This window comes from Lissotriton helveticus, chromosome 10, assembly GCF_964261635.1.
Source record: "Lissotriton helveticus chromosome 10, aLisHel1.1, whole genome shotgun sequence".
Taxonomy (NCBI): domain Eukaryota; kingdom Metazoa; phylum Chordata; class Amphibia; order Caudata; family Salamandridae; genus Lissotriton; species Lissotriton helveticus.
In genome coordinates this window covers 63,206,228-63,223,284 of record NC_136071.1, presented here as the reverse complement: position 1 = coordinate 63,223,284, position 17,057 = coordinate 63,206,228, and the positions used below count along the sequence as shown (strand labels likewise).

Sequence of the window (17,057 nt, the reverse complement as noted above, 5' to 3'; positions counted from 1 at the left end):
TTTAATATGAAATATAGCATACTTGCACATCCAGTGCGCCACCTTATTAATTAACTGAACAGTGGACTCCTGTGTGTTAATATTTCCTGGCACACCTGTCAGAACCACTGTAAATGGGCAACCTGCCGGTGGGAGATTTATTACTGGAAGCCCACCACTATAGGGGGCTACTAATATATCTTCCCCTCTCATTTATTGTTGGTGTGCACTATCTCCCATTAATGCGTTTTGACGGTTCTCCAATTGGACCTTCTCGGACCCTGCCTCCGCTGACCTTACATATTTTGCCCCCAAAATCCTAGAATGTGTTTTAGGGCCTATTGCTACAGGGTTAAATTGAGGGGTATGATTTACCATGTCAACTCATTTGTCTAATCGGGGGTCAGAGCCCATTTAAGATAGTGAAGGTGGAATCCATGTCACAGGTCCTCCCACTTCTGTTGCCCTCTGGGCAACAGATGGCACCGCTAATGGTTGAACAGAATAATTAAAACAACACCCCCCTGTATTTGATGGGTTAGATGATGCACTATTTAACTGTTCAATCATCAAGAGTTTCTCCTTGATTTACCATAATTTACATAGTAAAGGATCCAGCAGCACAGACACCAATGTCTCAAGTCTTCTCCACTGATCATTATTACAATCGGGAATCAGTGGGCTAGAGGATGTGCCCTGCAATGTGGGATTCCATGATTACCCTTGTGCACCTTTCGGGATCGTAAGTTCTTGATTTGTTAATTTGGAAGGTGGCTGCTTTAATCTGGGCTTCTGTTTTGGCTTTTGGGAGGCGACGTGCCTGGTCCGTTTTGCCGGCGGTTCGTTATTAGCTATGTAAGGGTAATGTAAATGTAAATGTAAATGTAAAAATGTAAGCTATTAATGACAATCCCGCCACACTCCCCTTGGGTTAACCCTTAGATGCTTTTTGGATCAATTGGGGACCTCCCCGGTCCCGGGATCTAATGCTGTTAGTGTTTCACTTAACACTAATCAAAAAATGACCCAGTCCTCAAGGCAACACAGAATTAAGTAAGGCTGTAAACAGTTCTAGATCGTCCAAAGAGCACTCTAATTATATCTCTATTCATAGAGATTATAACACTGTTTCAGTCTATTGCCAACGTTAAAAAATGAGCCCATCTCTGATAAACAGAAAACCGTCCAACACAGTACAGACATTCACTAGAGGGACAACATTTAGAAAAAAGGTGTGAATAGCTAGATGACACCTCACGGGCGCACCACCAATGGGGCCCCTGGTTGGTACTCACCAGGTCGGCCCTGTTCTCATCATCGGTGTCAAATAGCTTAACGAAAACGTGTCCAAAACCCAAAGTAAAGAAAATAACAGTGAATGGTGCAGTGTACAAACAACATATATGTGACACGGACTAACAACGTTCAACATATAACACACACAAAACTGCGCAACAAGATACTACTCTTACTTTATTTATATCTTCTTGTTGCATTGCAGTTTAACATGTAATATAAAAGGGTGAGATATGAATACTACCTATCGCCTCATACTCAGCCCACAGCCGACATGTTTCATTGCCTTGGGTATGATATCAGGCAATTTCTTCAGGGCCAACGTATATTTACGATGTCACTGCCAGCGATACTGTGCTTTTAAAGTGCTGGAAATCAAAAACATAAGATACACATATATATATATGTGGGCATCTGCCTGTAGCAATACTGCATATTTAATATCCACATTGCACCCTGTCATGGACTGAAAATGCTCTTTACCTAGATAAGTCCTTTACTTTCATACCGTTACCGCTCTGGCTCTGTGCAAAATCTCAGACCCCCTTCCGATCGGTAAGTAGGGTCCCGCCTCCCTTCTTTAGGTGCCTGGACAAAAGACACGGGGGAAAACGCCATACGGGCGAAAATTAACATCAGCATGTCTACTCTCACCGTCTGTTCGTCAATAGGTTCCGCGTTTGCATGCTTACTCGTGGAGGTACTGCAAACGGCGTTTCCTCAACACCGGAGCGCCATGAACAGGGCTTGTAGTTTATTTATTAGCGTTTCCGCGTAGCCTGGCTCTGATTGGCCGGTCACACCACGTGGGAAGCAGGTCGGTGATTGGACCCTGCAACCACGTGTCCGCTTGCACACTTACGATGTCTTTTGAGATATATAATAATATCGTGTTACATTTAGTGTGTCATGTGGACTCTCATTTACCCGGGGGAAATGTAAACGCGGGGAAAATTCTTCGTACACAGATGTCAATTCACATGACTCAAAGGTGCGGCGGCCATCTTAGAACAGTATATCTTAATGAAGTGTCCCTTCGAAAACCTCAACAAATGTTTCACTTAAGACAAAATAGGTGCAAGGGGCACAGTGGGAAAGACTTCTAGGGAGCGGGACGCCTCTTGCTCCGGCGTGGCACCACTCCCCACCGCAACCGGCACTGTACACTGTACAGGTGGAATCTGCTAGGATGAATGTCCCCCAGGTCTGTCCATAATTACTGGATCATCATACAGGTACACAACAGCTGTTTTAGCGCCTGCGAGGGAGTTAGCCCTGCTCATACAACCTAATGATGATCTTTTTAGGGTCACAAAGGTATCCAAAGAGAGTCTTTTTTCCGTGAGCTGTATTTCGTGTGTCAGCACCGACTCCGCCTGTGTAGGGAAGACATTGATGCCCCCTTGAAGACATAAGAGCATCCTTTCGTTTAATCTGTTTAGCCATTAGATACTAATTAACAAGTCAATTTATATTAGTGAACAGTACCTTAGATGTATGGATCCTGCTCCACTTCTCCGGTGTCGGAGGGTGGTCCCAGACCAGCCCTTGGCCGATGTGCGCGCACGCAAGAGTCGGCTCGGCAATTAAAAACACAGGGCCTCATTTATGAGGCTGTGCGTCACTTTTACGCCACCTGTGCGTCACTTTTTGTGACGCACCAGTGGCGTAAAAAATGCGCCTTGTTGCTCCATTTTTACAAAGTGACGCATCTAGATAGATGCGTCACTTTGTAAACCCCTGCGCCACATTATACCTGCGCCAGATATAATGTATGCAAGAGGGGCGTATTGGCGCAAAAACGGGTCGTAGACGTGACGCAGTGAAATCTTTGAGATTTCACTGCGCCACTCCTAGGGCGCAAATGCGTCAATATCTTACGCCTGCCTCACAGCAGGCGTAAGACTGACACAGGCCCTTTCACATGGGGCTTGCCCAATGTGAAAGGACACATTACTGGAGTTGTGCCACTTTTGTGACACACTCCAGCAATGCGTCATTTTCGCGCCATACAGATACGTCAGAAATACCGACGTATCTGTAACTCCTTGAGACATGATGCGTCATATTATAAATATGACACATCAATCATGTGTTAAGATGGGGGCACTGAGAAGTGGTGCATCGCTGCTTTCACGCAGCGATGGGTCACTTCTCATAAATGGGGCCCACAGTTCCCAGGTCCTTCAAAAACTAAAGTGCATCCTGGGTGTCAGAAACGAGCTGCAGCGTTTGAGTGTGTTTAGTAAATGTACCTTTTCTTTTTAAAAGAAAAATCTCCAACTGGACAATAATTGATGCATGCCAGCAGATGGAGATTACTAACCCACACCATGTTCCCTTAGTAGGACTTGGACTTCTCTGCTTCCCTACACTCCGAGAGTCTAGTGCTGCAATGGGGTACTTGGTGCCCAGTAAGCAGGCAATTGTAGACCTATTACTTGCGAAGGACTAACATCCAGCACAACTAATAGCACATTTTCTTACAGTCATTGTTATACCTTTCTGCTGGCTGTAGGGTGAATGCAATGCTTTTGTGTGGCAGAGCTTGAACTGCTTCCACCTTTGCTACTGGCTTTATTGTAGCTCTTCTGTTTGTGAAATATTTACTGCTGCCTGTTGTGTACCTGTTTAAGATGTAAGTGAAACTTGAACTTCTTATGCCTTAATTGTGGGTTTTAATATAGCTCTTCAGGTTGTGTGTGTTAGGCTTTCACTGCTGCTGCTGGTCCTGTACCAGTTCAGGGTTGGAGTAAAGCTTGCACAAATACTTCTTTCTCTAATAACTTTATCCCTTCTCTGTGGGTGCATAAAGCTCTCACTGATGCTGCCTATGATGAGGCTATTATAAATTAGTAACACTTTTCCAGATAATGTGTCAATTAGTGAAGCTTGCTCTGTTTCTGCCTGTTCTGTATTTGTCAAGGGGTGAGTGAAGCCTGCCCAGAAACAAAAAGGTGATGGGTGGAATGCTTTAAATATTTTGAAACACTGGTATTAATGCTGGGCACACATGCCAGCTCATCATTTCTTTTCCCAGTGCACAACTACAGGCAAGAACCATTCTAATTCAATTCTGTTTTGGTCCTGCAGTAGGAACAGAATAACCTGAACTGCCAGGCTAGATTCACTTTGAATACAGACCTGTTTCCACTTCAACAGTGTGAGAATGCTTGTTCTTGTGGCACAATGAGCACAGGACCCATATAAGGGTATGCCGGGCAACCCTAAGACATCACATTGAGGAAAATAAAAAGGTGATGCTTTTAACGAGTAAATTAATCTCAGGCACTTTTAATTGCAATTGCCCTGAGCATTGTTGCAGTGCATCATTTTTTTTCTCTCTGTGGTACTCCAGACACCTTTTGGTCTTTGCTAATGTTCCTATTTGGTTCCTTACAGGTGTTCCAGCCAGCTGGGTGGCAACAGGATATCGGATCCGCAGCACAAAGCAGGCTCTTGGCAGGCGGGAAACTCAAGGCAAAGCAAGACTCAAGGCCTTGGACATGGTTCAAATAAGACCGCAATCAAGATGGCTAATGAGACTTGTCGAGATCTCGCCAAACCACTGGAGGCCATGGGGACATGGCAAGCAGGGACTGAGCACGCAAGCACTGAGGGCGGACTGGATCCACAACCCCTCCAGACGAGTGTTCATTCATGCTGCAGGTTCTTCGCCCAAACGTACAAAGCATCTTACCTTCTTTTACAGTGTAACACGGATGATTGCAGCGTAAATCTATTTTAAACAGAAGTTTAGAGTAGGTGAAGCTTCTTTAGGGAGACTTGTTTAGAGCAGACGTCTAAAAACCAGTAGGTACAAAAACAAAAAAATGGTGCTGTTATATATGAAAACTTCACGTTCTCATAAAGTTTTTTTTGTGTCTGAACTAAATCTATATCTATACTAATATAATAAAGAGAGAGCCCAAACCTTTGAGGCGGGTAATCTCAGGATCCACAGCACCAATCACAACACCCGATACAGCATTGGAAAGGACAGTTGCAGCAGATGGACATAGGCTATACAAGTGGCCACCATATACATTACAAAGGTAAAACAACCTTAGGGGTAAAGTAGTCCCTTGTGGGCGTGGGCGTTGTGCTGTCAGCAATGGGCGCGGCAAAAAAACCTTCTCAGGACTCCCTTGTGGGCATAGGCGTTGTGAGAGGGGCGTGTACAAACAGCAAACACCAATAGGCGCGGCATTCACGGAGCGCGGGGCGCGCCATTCCGAATCATTACTGGTAAAAGCGAAAACGGCATTGTAAACAAAAACCTTCGTATTACTCCGTTGTGGGCCTGGCCGTTGTCAGAGGTGCGTGGCAAAACCTAAATGGATGACGCATTCACGGGGCGCGCCTCCTGGACGTTGTCAGTGGGGCGTGGCCAAACACCAATGGGCAAGGCTCCATGGGCCGCGCCATTGCTACAGTGCTCATGCGGGGGCTCAAGCCACTCAGCCTAACAGCGGGGATCACAACGCTTTGCATACTGCTCCAGTGCTCAGGCGGGGGCTCAAGCACCAACTTCAATAAACAGGTACATAACGACGTGTAAGCTCAATGATTGTCAGAGGGGCGTGGCCAAACACCAATGGGCAAGGCTTCATGGGCCGCGGCATTGCTACGGTGCTCACGCGGGGGCTCAAGCCACTCACCTAACAGCGGGGATCACAAAGCTTTGCATACTGCTCCGGTGCTCAGGCGGGGGCTCAAGCACCAACTTCAATGAACAGGTACATAACGACGTGTAAGCTCAGTGATAAATATTGCTCTGAAATAATCTTACATTTTGTGATACTCACCTAATGCTGCTAACCTCACAGTTTACTTTTTTCCAATTACTACAATGAAAAGAGTTTCAGAGGCACAGTTCCTCACACTTTCATTATAAATCACGTATGTCACAGGGAGCGGATTGTAAGTGATGTGCCACACATTCTATTTCTGCCCCGGACAACGTCGGGACAGGCTGCTAGTAGTTGATAAACTGCATAATTTGAAATTGATTGAAAATATTATATAATAGAGCTGTATTTTGGGGGCTACATAACCCTGGGCGGGTAACTCCGCTCCGCCAGCGGAGTTTGCGGAGATTTGCCTATGCTGCGGCAAACGTGGAGTAGGCAAAAACTCAGCCTCAGTGGTGGAGCGGAGTTAGCTGCTCCCTCGCACGCAAGTCACACGTAAGAAGTAGTGTTTTTTTTTATTACAGAAGATGCGAGGAGCAGGACGGCTAGCGTCCAGGCATGGGAGGTGGCAGACAACAGGTAAGTTGGTGTTTAACATTTTCAAAAGACTTTGGGAGGGAGGAGCAAGCGTTACGTATTTCCACAGAGGTTTTTTTAAACCCTGTGAAAATACGCGTTGAGGCACAACGGCCGCTACGTCCAGGGTTAGAACTACAGCTGTAGTCAAAATGGAAAAGATGTTTATCCTTTTGAGAAAAAACGATCTGCACTGGATATGTGCATACAACATATTCAAAGCTGAAATAGCAAAATAAATCTGGGTGAGGAAAATGGTATGAATATTTACCAAAACATGGCATTCTTTTTGGTCTATTTCAACAACAAAAGCAAGGGAAAAGAAGACAGCATTTAGGGCCTGACTTTTTAGGTGGATAGTAACAAAGTCGCCTTTCATTTGCCTAGAAAGTGCTTAATATGAAGGAGACTTTAACAGGTAGAATTTCCTCAATTACAATATCCTTGTGGTCTAGTTAATTCAACTAGCTGATGTGCTCTGAATTTATCACACCCTGCACAAAATGGAGGATTTTCAGTTTCCACCAAAATCTAAATCAAACTTTAAAACTTGAGGGATATTGATGCATGTTAGAAATAGGGTTTCTGGTTGGAAGCGGTATGCACCATGTCCAATCAGGAACCAAAATCCTAGTCAGGTTAAGTGTAAGGCAAGCCCTAAAATAACCTTTGCTCACGCTGGTAGCCTGGCACAAAGCATTCAGGCTTAACTCAGAGGCAATGTGTAAAGAATCTTTGCAACATTTCAAACAGTAAAACATTGAAAACACCACAAAAAATGAATCCACGCTTGGTTAGTAAAATAGAAGTTATTACAATGAATAAAACAAAGCAAAAAATGACAAAAATCGAACAAGTAGAACGTGAGATATGATTTATCAAGAATAAACTGAAAAATAGTGCTCAGCAGCAGTAAGCGTTTAAATTGGATATGTGATCGTGCTGAACCGGTGAAGAGTCAAATGTTCAGGTCGACCATGATGAAGCACAGGCTGGATACAGTGACCTACTTGGCCCATTAAATAAAAGTACTGTGGACCTTGTGTGCATCAATGTAGAAGAAGATGCGGGTGCAGCTGAGACGATGCGTCTGTTCCAATCCCGCAACTCATCAAGATGCATCGGTTTCCCCATGTAAAGGTGGCAATGCATTTGTTCTAAGGGTGATGCGCTGGTTCTGAATGTGATGCATCTGTTCTGCAAAGGATGCATCAGCTCCGAGTGCAATGCTCTTGTTCCGAATGCAATGCGCAGGGTCCACTCCACGCAATGATGTGGATGCACTGTTTCCGATCCACGTCTTTTAAGTCCCTGAGATTTCAACCAGGAGGTAAGCCAGCAAACCATTGAAGTCCCTCTGGGTTAAAGTGATGCAGGGCCAGACATTCTCACCCAGGCAGGAAATGAGTGCAGGACAGCAAAGCAGTGGTCCAGCAAAGCAGCAGTGTAGCAGAGTGACAGTCCTTCAGTAGCACAGGAGTTCTTCTTCCTGGCAGAGTCTTCTCAGGTCCAGAAGTATACTGAAGTGGTGGTGACAGAAGTCCAGAACATATACCCAGTTGCACCTTTAAAGGGGTGGAGACTTCAAAGAAAGCATTTGAAGTGCACAGAGATTCTTCCTTCCTGTCCTGTTGGCAGACTCACTACAGGGGGGTATGCAGTCTATGTGTGGGGACTGGAGACAGCCTATTCAGGTGTAAGTGCAGCCGCTCCCCCCCATCCTGCCCAGGATAACCCATCAGGATGGGTGTGGCCCATCAAGTCACACCGAAGCTCTCTTTGTGTGTGGCTGTCTAGAGGGAATGCACAAAGCCCTGCTGTCACCCACCGAAGACGTGTATTCAGAGACAATTGGCTAAAGTAAGAAAATACCATCTTTCCAAAAGTGGCATTGTCAGACTTGCTACTTAAAATCTGACTTGACCATAAGCTGTGATTTGAAATTGTGAGTTCAGAGACACCAGACTTGAAAAGTCTATCTCTTCACAACTGGGAATTACACTAAAACGATTTAATAAGGTAATCCCAATGTTATCCTTGGGGAGAGATAGGCCTTGCAGTAGTAAAAAATGAATTTGGGAGTGTTTCACTACCGGGGTATGTACAACTTAACAGTACATGCCCTGCCCTTTAAATACAATCCACCCGTCTTCAGGGTTACTCAGGATCTACCTTAAGGGTGACTTGTGTGTATAAAAAGTGAAGGTTTAAGCCTGGCAAGAGGTTTATCTTATCAGGTTAAAACAGCAGTGTAACTGCACATACAGGCTATGTAATGGCAGGCCTGAGACATGGTTAGAAGGCTACTTAAGTGGATGGCACAATGCGTATTGCAGACCCACTAGTAGCATTTTATTTACAGGCCTTGGACACATGTAGTAGACTTTACCAGTGATTTATAAGTACATTATATATGCCAATTGAGATGAGCCAATATTACCATGTTTAGGGAGAGAGCACAAGCACTTTAGCACTAGTTAGCAGTGGTACAGTGCACAGAGTCTAAAAGAAATCAGAAAAATGGAGGAGGTAGGAAAAAAGTTGGGGGGAGAGCATCTTAAGGCTGTCTTGTCTAACAATACACCTTAAGAAAATACATATTTTCATGGTTTTGAAAATGCACGTTGCATTATTTGAGCCTTCAGAAAATAATGATTCAGCCTGATATATTCAATATAAGCAGAAATATTCAACAAGGATGTTGTTACTAAATAAGGCTTGCAACGTGACAAGCCATCTTAATTCAGAACTGTCAAGCACACAATGATGTCTCAGTAGTGTTTGGATTAACCCCTTTGCCGCGGCCGCGATATGGCTGCAGTGCAGCAGGTCCGCAAAATGGGCAGGGCCGCGTCAGCCATTGGATGTTCGCAGCACCGGCGAGGTAGTGCTTGCAATGGCCAACGGCCGACGGCAGCAGGGAAGGGGTTAAGTATATTATTTGTTATGGTTGTACTGCCCTATAAATGAGCCGACAAATATGTGAAATTGTGCTATTGTATAAGACCTTTGCCTTAGTTTTGTCCCTGCTTTCTTCTTTGATCAAGGCGGTTTATTTTGCAAAAGGCATACTAATATTTGGTTTGGAAATTTTTCTGGGCGCTATAAAAGATGCTGTTTCTTTATGGTGATATAGGAAAAAGTCCTTAATACTCACGCTATGAACAATGGAGCAATACCTGTATTAGCCATTCATACACATACGTGGAAACCTTGAAATTCCTCTGTGCCTGAACCATCTGAGAACTCATTCATATTAACTTTAACTCTTTTGACTTCAACTACAAGAATATATCATAAAAACGGATTCCTAAGGTCTTCATTTTTCACTCTGGTGTGAGTGGAACCCCCATATCCTGCAGCCACCAGCTTGGTGACCAGAATGAGTTACCTCTACCAAAAAGAAGGACCTCAGTCTTTCCGGAGTTGAGCTTTAGGCAAGTTTAATGACATCCAGCATTGTACCTGAGGCGTACAGGAGCATAAGCTTTTCACAGTTTCCTCATGATTGTTTGATATGGATATCACAATATGGGTGTCATCGACATACGACACCACAGAGAAACTCAAAAATCTTGTCAGTCTTGCCAGTGGAGTAACATAGAGATTAAAAAGAGTAGGTCTCAATGAAGAGCCCTAGGGTACCCTACATGGCAGAAAAAAACTGTTCAGATATGAAATCACCCATAGAAACATGGGTCCTTCTATTAGTTAGCCTCCTAATTTAGCAATTCGGTTAATTCGGATATTATGATTGACCGTGTCAAAGGCCACTGAGAGATCTGATATTATCAAAGCGGCTCGTCCTCCACCATCTGGAATGGACCTCAGTTCCTCTGATGCAGCTACAAGTGCTGTTTCTGTTTTCTGTGACTTTCTAAATCCACATTGAGTGCAATCTTGGAGGTTGTCATTGTCAATAAATGAAATGAGTTCAATGTTCAGAGCCTTGTCTAATATGTTAGCTGGGAAGGGCAGTCTTGAGATGGGCCTATAAATGGTAGGCTCTGAGGATCTAAATAATGTTGTTTAGCAAAGGTAGAATGGAGGCTTTCTTCCACTTAGAGTGAAAAGGTCCAGTATTAATGAGTTTGTTAAAAATCATAGTGAATTGAGAACCAACAATAACAGGAGCAAGGCGACCGATTTTGGGGGGCATGGATGTATTGGTGACCCCAATTTAATAGAACCAATTAATTTGAAGACTTGTTCTACACTAAGCAAGGTGTTGAAGACTTCCTTTACTATTTACTGGAAAAAATTAGCAAGGATGTTGCAGAATGTCTGGCTGCAACTGCTGCTGCAGGACACAGGCATTTTTGCTAATTGTTTTAGAATATTAAAAAGCACCTTTACAGAGTTTCCAGATTGAGGAACTTTGTCAGTAAAATATTTAGCTTTTTCTTTTAATATTATTTTTGTGTATTTTGCTGTAGACTGTTTATAATCTTCTCTATCTTGGAGATCATATTTGGATCTCCAAACTTGCTCCAATTTCGTACACAACTGTTTTTGGGTCCTTAAACACTCAGAAAACTATGGTTCTGCAATTGGTAAAGACTTTTTCAGATGCAAGAATGTTAGTTGCTTTATTAATCCAGGCCAAATATGTCTGTGTCCAGGACTTGCATAGGAATGAGGTTGGATTCAGGTAAGGTTTCAAATAGAGCTGAGACAAGATCCGAGGAGCTGATCTTCTGCCATGTCCTACCCTAATCTTTATGGCTTGAGGATTTAAGACCATCTTGGGTTGAGGTTGTGGTAAATTGATGGAAAACATCATTGCTTTACGGTCAGACCACACTAGACGTAAGACATCCATTATTTTTAGATGAGGATTAATAGAGAAGATATCATCTAGGGCATGTCCTGCACAATATGTGGCAGATTTAACTATTTGATGCAACCCTAAACTCCTCATTGTATCAGTCAACAAACAGTGTTTTTATCCTCTGTGTTCTCTAAATGGAAATGAAAGTCACCCAGCACTTAAAGATCTGTCAGTTTAATACTAGGTTCTATCAATGAACTAAGGTGTGGATCAGGGTTGCTCGGAGTACAAATTGGAGTATTTACACCCAGAAAATAGCGTGCAACAAGATGACCACGAGTGACAATGGCCAGCCCTCCCCCTCATTTAGTTTTCCTATATGCTTTAGCAATCATGTAACCTGCTGGTATTGCTTGAACCAAGTCTGGGCAAAAAGTCTTGTCTGCCCATTTTCATGAATAAAAATGATATCTACCTCATGAGTGTCTACAAATTCAACAAACTCAATTTTGTGTTTAATTAAGTCCATTGCACTCAATAATGAGCATGTGAAGACATCATATGGGATATGATGAGGGGCTATAACAAGATTCTTACATTTTGTGTCTCTAGTTACTTCATTGGTGAAAGACAACTTGCATTTCTCTTTGTCAGAGCCTGAACCTGTTTCTAAATTAATGCAGCATGAGAACTCACCTTTAAGTCCAGTGCAAAAAGGTCTTGGCTGCAGTACCGCACACAGAAGGCACTTTTTTGAAGAAAATGGGCCAGTGGGTTCCAGCCTTCGGCAAGATCTGGGCACGTCGGCTTGCCTAAGGCGTGCCTTCTGTGCCCCAGCAGCGTGCCCGCTGTACGCATCCTCTGCGCGGTCTCTTCAGGCTACTCATTTATTATCCCCCTCCAACAACAAGTGCGGCAACCAAAATGGTGGACCTGCTCTAACACTGTCAGAAAAGCTTATTTTTGTTAACAACTGGGACAAATATTAAAACAGTATATCACAGTTAAAAAGTATCGATTCAATTTAAAGCTTTCCTCTCCTTCAATAAGTAGCACTGCTTGGTTGCGTCAGGCTGCTCATTTATAGTCCCCCTCTAGAACAACTAGTGCCGCACTCAAAACAGCGGATCCCCTCTAATTTTAAGACTTTCGGTATTCACAGAAGGCATTTAGGAGTCCTAAAGTTAGGACTCCTAACTTTTGCTAATACCGAAATGAGTAAGTGCCTTCTGTGAATTACAAAATGAGTAAGTGCATTCTGTGAATACCAAAATGGTAGTAAGTTTAGTATTTTGTCTTAGGTTTGTTCTGTGAATCGGGCCCAACTAGCGCAGCAACCAAAACAGCGTATCTGCTCTAACAGGAGGATACAGTCAGAAAAAGGTGCAAAAGTTCAAACAACCTTCCATGTTTTAAAAACTAAGACAACTAATAAAACAGTATATCACAGTTAAAAAGTATTGGCTCCATTTAGTGATTTCCTCTCATTCAATCAGCAGCGCTGCGTGGTCGTGTCAGGATGCTCATTTATAGTCCCCTCTCCAAGAACAACTAGTTCTGCTAAATCCAATTGTAAGTTGCACTTTTTTAACCTCTTCCGTGCTCATGACGAGCTGAGCTAGTCATGAGTTGCGCCGCTCGCATGCTCATGGTTTCTGTATATGAGACTGACTATTGTGGTATAGAGAACACTCTTAGTGACTGTGTAATATTGGTCACGCTACCCTTTCCCATTCCCCTCCTTGGCACCCAAGTTGAGCGACTTTTGGCTTAAGGAATCGCAAAATACCACCAATTTCAGGTTGGTGGTGTTTTGCAATTTCATTGAAAAATGCACTTTATGGCATTTTTCAAAGTGCCATGTGGGTCACATGCATGCCCTTAGAGCATGTATGTTGGCCACATGTGCACACATGTCAATTTCAGGGGTGCAAAAGGGTGTCCTATTGACACCCTTACAACCCTGAAATTGCATTCTCAATTTGTGATTCTCTAATTGAGAATCGCACATTGAGAATGTCTTCCCACTCATTCCTATGGGCCTTCTAGCCCATAGGAATGAATGAGAAGGTATTCCTTATTTACGAATCGCAATTTGCGATTCCCAAAATTAGGAATAAGTGGGATTCGCAATAAAATTTGCTAATCCTACCTACATTTCGTTTTGCGATTCTCTAATGGTAATTTCCTAAAAATCACAATTTGAGAATGGCAAAATGAAAATTACCTACATATGCCCCATAGTACCCTAATCCATGGAAAAACTGTTGAATTTGTACATGCCCCTTGCTTTTACCCCAATATTTCAGAACTCTCACTTGGCTAATGAGTATCAGACAAAGTGATGATACATGATCTGTTGTGCTGGTGTGTGTGTGCGTGTGTATGTGTGGGTCATATTTACAAGGGAATGGCAGAGCGTGGCAATAAGCACAAGATGCTAACGCCATGCTCCACCATTCCAAAAATGCAGGGATGAAATGTATTTACAAAGATACAGCAGATCCCTGTGTTTTTCCTAGCACTGGTGCTAAATTAAGCTGCTTAGCACCAACGCAGGCACCCTTGCACCATTGTTGAGAGAATGATTCACGAATCACAAATGGCAGTTTGAAACTTCTATGTGTGCAGCATTGTGCAGCACACACAGTAGCTGAAAATCGTAATTTTTATAAAGATTGTTTTTGAACAGGAAGGGACACCTTCCTTTACATATACAATCATTCATGGCATTTTGCTGTTCCTAGTGTGCTGCACAAGGCAGCACATATAGACACAGCAAAAGCAAGGAGAAATAAAGCATTTCTCTTCATTTTGCCATGTTAAGACCAGGTTTTCCCTGGTCTTAATTTTGGCGCTGCCTCCTATTTATACCGACTTTAAAAATAGGGCGCAGTGTCAAAATCAATGAGTGTTGGGTGGCGGAACGCCCACCGCTACACCCATTGCCCAACCCTTTCATGCTAAATGTAGTATGAAAGGGGGGCTTATTTACAAGGCAGCATTAAACCACATTAAGTGGCTTAAAGTCGACTTGTAAAATAAGACAAAGCCCCTATCACCACAGGAAACATTCTTAAAAGTGACATTCCTTTGGCGATAGGAGCTTGTAAATGTGGTCTAGTGTCTGTCTCTAAAATCATTGTATGTAGTCACTTCAATCCGTTTATTTACTCTGCTCCAGTTAGTGATTCAGGAGGAACCTATTACACCCTGGGCTATATTTACAAGAATTGCCGCTAAGCAGTTTTCACACTGTTTAGCAGCAATATTTTACCGCTGCTGATCGCCAAACCCTAATGCTATGTTTGCAAGTATTTACAATACGTCGCTACGTGGTGTTAGGATCAGTTAACAGGCACAAAAAATTATGTAACTCTAGCGTCAATGCGATAAAAACATTCACGTTAGCGTGAAAAAGGTGACGGCCGGCCAAATAGGTAAAAAAGTTCATTCTAGTCAGCCCAACGACACTTTCAAGCATATAGTGGTAAAAAGAGCTTACAAATACATCTCTAAGGAAAAAATACATACAAAAACACCAGAATGCAGAATTGGGCACCCAGGACCAAGTTCAGCACAGGTGCAGAGGGAAGAGGAAATTCAGATTCAGGGACTCCTTTATGAAACGCAGCCCATCGCTGGGGAAAAACAGTGATGCGTCACATTTAATTGCGCCATCCGTGCAACACAATGGATGCGCGTATTTACAACAATACGGTGCAGCCCTGCATGTCCCCATGCGCTGGTGTTGAATTCAGCTGCATAGCACCAACGGAAGGCACACTTTCACCATAGTGCAAGGGTGCCTGCATCTTGGGGAATTATAGTTTATGTGCAGTAAGGTGTCCCTTCCTCATATACAAGCCCCCCTTTACTGACACCCTCGTAGACCTCATTACACCCTATGCTCTTGCATCCACAGATTACATCCTGCTCGGAGACCTCAATTTCCACCTGGACAACCACAGTGACCAGAATACTGCATCCCTACTGGAGAACCTCGACCACATCAGACTCAAGCAGCTAGTCACCGCAGCGGCCCACACAGCCTGACATACGCTCTAACCCATTTCCTCCACCAGTGGGAACTTCACCTGCAGCCACACCACCGAACTCCTCTGGACCAATGACCACTGCGTACATCTCGCATTAAGCATGCATATTGCACACCACCGCCCTCATCGCCCCCCGTCAGAGCTGGAACAAGGCCACTGAAGAACATCTCATTGACTTCTTCAACACAACCACTGTTCCAACACCAACAGATGCCAACACCGCAGCGTGCAACCTTCACCAATTGATCTCCAACTGTGCCGACACTCTGACACCCCTTAAGAAGACACCACGCAAGCAACACTCCAGGAAAGCCAGCTGGTTCACTCCAGCCCTCCATGAATCCAGACTCACCTACAGACGACTCAAGAAGAGATGGAGGAACAACATAACCCCTATCAAAGTACACCAACTTCTCATCAAGACCACTAAGAAAATGGCCTTCCAAGACAGAATCAACACCAACGCACACAGGGGCAAAGAACTCTTTGTCATCATCATAGAGTTCGCAAGGCTCAACAGTGAGACCACTGAAGTCCCACCCTCCCAAGACCTCTTCAACAAACTTGGCACCTTCTTCCACCACTAGATCAGGCAAATCTACAACAGCTTCGACTTCCATGACCCTGCCTCTACGCCCACCATCACCACAGGCAACCACGCTGTACCCTAACAGCTCGTGCTCAACTAGACTCTGCTCACCACAGACAACACACTCAAGACTATGAAGAGCATACACTCAGGATCCCCGTCAGATCCCTGCCCGTACCACACCTTCCATAGAGTAGCTGCCTCCATTGCCCCCCCCCAACTTCCCCGCACCGTCAACAGATCAATCGAAACTGGCACCTTCCCTGATGACTGGAAACATGCAGAGATCAACCTCATGCTGAAGAAACCATCCGCCGATCCGACAGACCTCAAGAACTTCAGACCCAGCTCCCTCCTACCCATCCAAGGACATAGAGAAGGCCATCAGCGCCAAACTCTCTGACTTCAGAGAAGAGAACCACTACCTGAACACAACCCAACCCAGCTTCCAAAACAATCACAACATTGTGACCACACTCCTTGCCCCCCACTGTGACATTCGCTCCCGCCTTGACCAGGGCAAAACCACAGCCCTCATCCTACTGGACCTCTCGGCTGGCTTCAACACCATCTCCCACTGCACCCTAATCATGAGACTCCATGATGCCGGCATCTGTTACAAGTGTTATAGCAAACAAATGATGGACAGAATGCTGACAATGCAAACATTCTCCCCAGTCAAAAGATCTGGGTTAAATCCATCGTTCTTTTGCCCCCTACGCCACCCATTTTGAACACAGCCATATGCAAATCAGTCTTGACCCTGTGCCCCTTGGGAACAGTTCAGACCAAACTGCCAGGCCAGGTTCTCCCTGGACCGGAAACAAGCATCCTGGGACCGGTTTCAGGGTATGTCACCCGTCTTCAGCCAGGCTAGCTTGAATCCAGTGGCACAGTGAGCAAGGGACCCACGTCTGGGCATACCCATCCCACTTAGGGCGAAAAGTGTTATAGCAAACAAATGATGGACGGAATGCTGACAATGCAAACTTTCTCCCCCAGTCAAAAGATCTGGGTTAAATCCATCGTTCTTTTGCCCACTACGCCACCCTAATTTGGACCCAGCCATATGCAAATCAGTCTTGACCCTGTGC

General features: G+C 44.3%; 1 protein-coding gene across 1 annotated transcript in view; it reads right to left on the bottom strand.

Annotated features, from left to right (window-relative positions):
• Positions 1-15,462, bottom strand: part of LOC144783908 (extracellular calcium-sensing receptor-like) — a 119,255-nt gene extending 103,793 nt beyond the window's left edge. The window contains exon 1 of the mRNA XM_078662648.1: positions 15,386-15,462. Coding sequence (XP_078518774.1) covers positions 15,386-15,462 — 77 coding nt within the window. The remainder of the gene's footprint in view (positions 1-15,385) is intronic.
• Between the last annotated feature and the right edge of the window lie 1,595 nt (positions 15,463-17,057).